At 45.2% G+C, this 4,540-nt stretch overlaps 1 protein-coding gene across 1 annotated transcript in view; it reads right to left on the minus strand.

The window, feature by feature from the left end:
• The window catches only part of inpp4aa (inositol polyphosphate-4-phosphatase type I Aa), a gene marked incomplete at its 5' end in the record, with an annotated part of 23,683 nt that overhangs the window by 4,349 nt on the left and 14,794 nt on the right, over nt 1-4,540 (minus strand). The window contains 5 exons of the mRNA XM_084179841.1: nt 176-214; nt 654-804; nt 964-1,269; nt 3,421-3,604; nt 4,400-4,508. Coding sequence (XP_084035967.1) covers nt 176-214; nt 654-804; nt 964-1,269; nt 3,421-3,604; nt 4,400-4,508 — 789 coding nt within the window. The remainder of the gene's footprint in view (nt 1-175; nt 215-653; nt 805-963; nt 1,270-3,420; nt 3,605-4,399; nt 4,509-4,540) is intronic.

A 4,540-nucleotide genomic window follows, 5' to 3' on the forward strand; every position in this document is an offset into this window, starting at 1 on the left:
CCCTAACCCTAACCCTAACCCTAAAACTAACCCTAGCTCCTAACCCTAACCCTAAACCTAATTCTAACCCTAACACTAATTCTAACCTTAACCCTAAACACACTAGAAATAGCATTCTGGTCCCCACAAGTATAGTTAAACATGTCCAGACACACACACACATTCTTGCTCTTACCTGGGGAGGGCTTTTCTTTTTCCACGTCTGGGCTGCTGTCTAGAGGGGAGAGAAGAGAGAAGTAATAACATCATAGTGTTTATGTCTGCTAGTTAAAGAATGATGTTACAATATAGAACAGTCAAAGTAGGCGTGAACCTACAGTGTTGTTGTCTTTCATGGTTTGATTGACATGTTGTGCTCAGATGAGGTAATGATGACGATGATGATGATGATGGAGGAAGGGTAGGTGATGAAGATGACGATCCGGGGTGTATCCAGAAGGCTTCCCTGTTTCCATGGATACCTCATGGGATTCACACACATTCACTTTTATCCCCTGACCTCAACTTTTAAACCAATCGGCCCACCCACCCATCAATCATTCCCCTCAATCAGTTAGCTTGAAAATCAGGAGATGCAAGAATTTCTAGTTAAGTAGCCTATTTCACTTCAATAAATACATTCTACTAGTATGTGAATGTATGTGTATGTTTACTTTTCTTAGTAGGGGTGTTGGTCATCTGCTGAACATCCAGGAACACATCCTCACTGCTGCTGTCACTCTGCAGCCTGTCTTTGGCCAGCAGTCTTTCCACCATCTGGATCACACTGTCCAGACTCTTATCTATGTTCAAACACACCTTCTCCTGGAGGGTAGAGAGGGTGGGTCAGAGAGAAGAGAGAAGAGGGGGTAGCATGACAGAAAGACAGAGGGATGAAATATGAAATAAACTTTGTATATACATTTTATACAATATTGTTGTTATTCTCAATTGTTAAACTGAAAATGATCAATGACTCCTTACCCAGTCCTCCTCATGCCAGTCAGCCTGTAGGGATGAGCGCTTGCCTCTCCCCCCCTCTCCCTCCAGGTATATTGAGTGGCGAGGGGAGATGGAGTGGCGCGAGGGGGAGGTTGATTGGCGCGAGGGGGAGGTAGAGGAGCGAGAGGGGGAGGTAGAGTGGCGAGAGGGGGAGCGGGAGGGAGAGGGGGTGAGGGAGGATGGGGAGGGACTGCCCTTCTGGGCGATGCATTCCGGCCGGGCGGCAGAAAGGGCTAGGATGGCTGTGGACAGCAGCTTAGAGTCACACACTGTCACCAACTGATGAGTCTGGAGAGGGGGAGAGAGATGGAGGAGAGACATGGAGAGGAGGAGAGAGATGGAGGAGAAAGATTGAGGAGCGAAAGGGAGAGGGGAGATATGGAGGAGAGACATGGAGAGGAGGAGAGAGATGGAGGAGAGACATGGAGAGGAGGAGAGAGATGGAGGAGAGAAATGGAGAGGAGGAGAGAGATGGAGGAGAGAGATGGAGAGAGATGGAGGAGAGACATGGAGAGGAGGAGAGAGATGGAGGAGAGAAATGGAGAGGAGGAGAGAGATGGAGGAGAGAGATGGAGAGAGATGGAGGAGAGACATGGAGAGGAGGAGAGAGATGGAGGAGAGACATGGAGAGAGATGGAGGAGAGACATGGAGAGGAGAGAGATGGAGGAGAGAGAGGGAGAGGAGAAAAGAGATGGAGGAGAGAGATGGAGAGGAGAGAAATGGAGGAGAGAGATGGAGGATAGACAGGGAGAGGAGGAGACAGAAGATTTATAATAGTGTGTATTAATACAGTGAAATACATTCATTGCATAGATACAGTGCCTTGCAAAAGTATTCATCCCCCTTGGTGTTTTTCCTATTTTGTTGCATTACAACCTGTAATTTAAATTGATTTTTATTTGGATTTCATGTAATGGCCATACACAAAATAGTCCAAATTGGTGAAGTGAAATTTAAAAAATAACTTATTTTAAAAAAGTTGAACATACAAATAACGGAAAAGTGGTGCGTGCATATGTATTCACCCCCTTTGCTATGAAGCACCTAAATAAGATCTGGTGCACCCAACTACCTTCAGAAGTCACATAATTAGTTAAATAAAGTCCACCTGTGTGCAGTCTAAGTGTCACATGATCTCAGTATATATACACCTGTTCTGAAAGGCCCCAGAGTCTGCAACACCACTAAGCAAGGGGCACCACCAAGCAAGCGGCACCATGAAGACCAAGGAGCTCTCCAAACAGGTCAGGGACAAAGTTGTGGAGAAGTACAGATCAGGGTTGGGTTATAAAAACATATCCGAAACCATTAAATCCATTGTTAAAAAATTTAAAGAATATGGCACCACAACAAATCTGCCAAGAGAGGGCCGCCCACCAAAACTCACGGACCAGGCAAGGAGGGCATTAACCAGAAAGGCAACAAAGAGACCAAAGATAACCCTGAAGGAGCTGCAAAGCTCCACAGCGGAGATTGGAGTATCTGTCCATAGGACCACTTTAAGCCGTACACTCCACAGAGCTGGGCTTTACGGAAGAGTGGCCAGAAAAAAGCCATTGCTTAAAGAAAAAAATAAGCAAACACGTTTGGTGTTCCCCAAAAGCCATGTGGGAGACTCCCCAAAAATATGGAAGAAGGTACTCTGGTCAGATGAGACTAAAATTGAGCTTTTTGGCCATCAAGGAAAACACTTTGTCTGGCGCAAACCCAACACCTCTCATCACCCCGAGAACACCATCCACCATGTTTTTCATCGGCAGGGACTGGGAAATTGATCAGAATTGAAGGAATGATGGATGGCGCTAAATACAGGGAAATTCTTGAGGGAAACCTGTTTCAGTCTTCCAGAGATTTGAGACTGGGACGGAGGTTCACCTTCCAGCAGGACAATGACCCTAAGCATACTGCTAAAGCAACACTCGAGAAGTTTAAGGGGAAACATTTTAAATGTCTTGGAATGGCCTAGTCAAAGCCCAGACCTCAATCTAATTGAGAATCTGTGGTATGACTTAAAGATTGCTGTAAACCAGCGGAACCCATCCAACTTGAAGGAGCTGGAGCATTTCTGCCTTGAAGAATGGGCAAAAATCCTAGTGGCTAGATGTGCCAAGCTTATAGAGCCATACCCCAAGAGACTTGCAGCTGTAATTGCTGCAAAAGGTGGCTCTACAAAGTATTGACGTTGGGGTGGGGGGGTTAATAGTTATGCACACTCAAGTTCTGTTGTTTTGTCTTATTTCTTGTTTGTTTCACCCCAAAAAATGTTTTCCATCTTGTGTAAATCAAATGATAAAAACCCCCCAAAAATCCATTTTAATTCCAGGTTGTAAGGCAACAAAACAGGAAAAATGGGGTGAATACTTTCGCAAGCCACTGTACATGAGGGCATCTCTCAATGCTTCTCTCCCCTCCTCCCACCCTCTCTCCCCCTCTCCTACCTTCTCCGAGAGGATGGTGAGGGTTCTCTCCAGAGCATTGGCTGAGCGTTCCTTGGCAGCGCGGGACAAACGTTCGGTGTAGTAGCAAACCTGAGTCTTCAAGGTGTTGATCTGACCAATCAGCTCCTTCGCTCTCACCACGTCCCGAGGCAGGTAGGCCACCGGCTTAGAGCCAGACCCAGCACTGATGCATGGTGTGTGTGTGTGTATATATGTGAGAGAGAGAGAGAGAGAGAGAGAGAGAGAGAGAGAGAGAGAGAGAGAGAGAGAGAGAGAGAGAGAGAGAGAGAGAGAGAGAGAGAGAGAGAGAGAGAGAGAGAGAGAGAGAGAGAGAGAGAGGGAGAGAGAGAGAGAGAGAGAGAGAGATCAGGGGTGAAAAGGTGCTGGCAAGTGCAGATTTAAAACGATGTAATGCAGAGCATAAACACATCTACCCACAATGCATGCATAAACACTGCATGCATAAACAGACCAGGTGACAGATCTCACCATTCCTCCTCATATGCGCTGATCAGAAAGCAAGCAAAAATGACACATTTCAATCAAGGTTAGATATCTAAATCAACAATAACAATTAAATCCCTAACTGATGTGCCTATAGCAGGTTCCCCGATTGGCAGCCCCAATTGATTTTATTTGGCCTCCCAAATTTTCTGAGCAAAAAATAAATAAATATATATATAATTTTTGGACATAAAAGACTGTAAAATCACTAGGGAATCATCTAAAAGTGATTTTAATTTAGAAAATCCGTTCCCAAGTATTTCCATGCATAAATATGTGATCATATCCCAATGTAATCAAGTTTGAAATTATTCTGTTTTTGTCAAATAGTATATATGTTTGGGCTTTTTGCAGTGAATTTGCAGTGTACAAATTATTTATAACTATGTTCCGGCCCCCTGACCATCAACTCAAGAAAAAAAACGGTCCACGACTGAATGTAATTAGGGAAACCTTGTCTATTGTCAGTACTCACTGTTTCCTAGCCTCCTCAAACTTGTGGATAAGTTTCCGGAGACCACAGTGCTTAAAGCCTTGGTGGTGGGCTGCTGGGGCCCCTATAGTCACTACGTCATAGGTCCTGTCTGGGAGAGGAGAGGGAGGGAGGTGGAGGGAC

The sequence above is a fragment of the Coregonus lavaretus genome (assembly GCF_964263955.1).
Source record: "Coregonus lavaretus genome assembly, chromosome: 16".
Taxonomy (NCBI): domain Eukaryota; kingdom Metazoa; phylum Chordata; class Actinopteri; order Salmoniformes; family Salmonidae; genus Coregonus; species Coregonus lavaretus.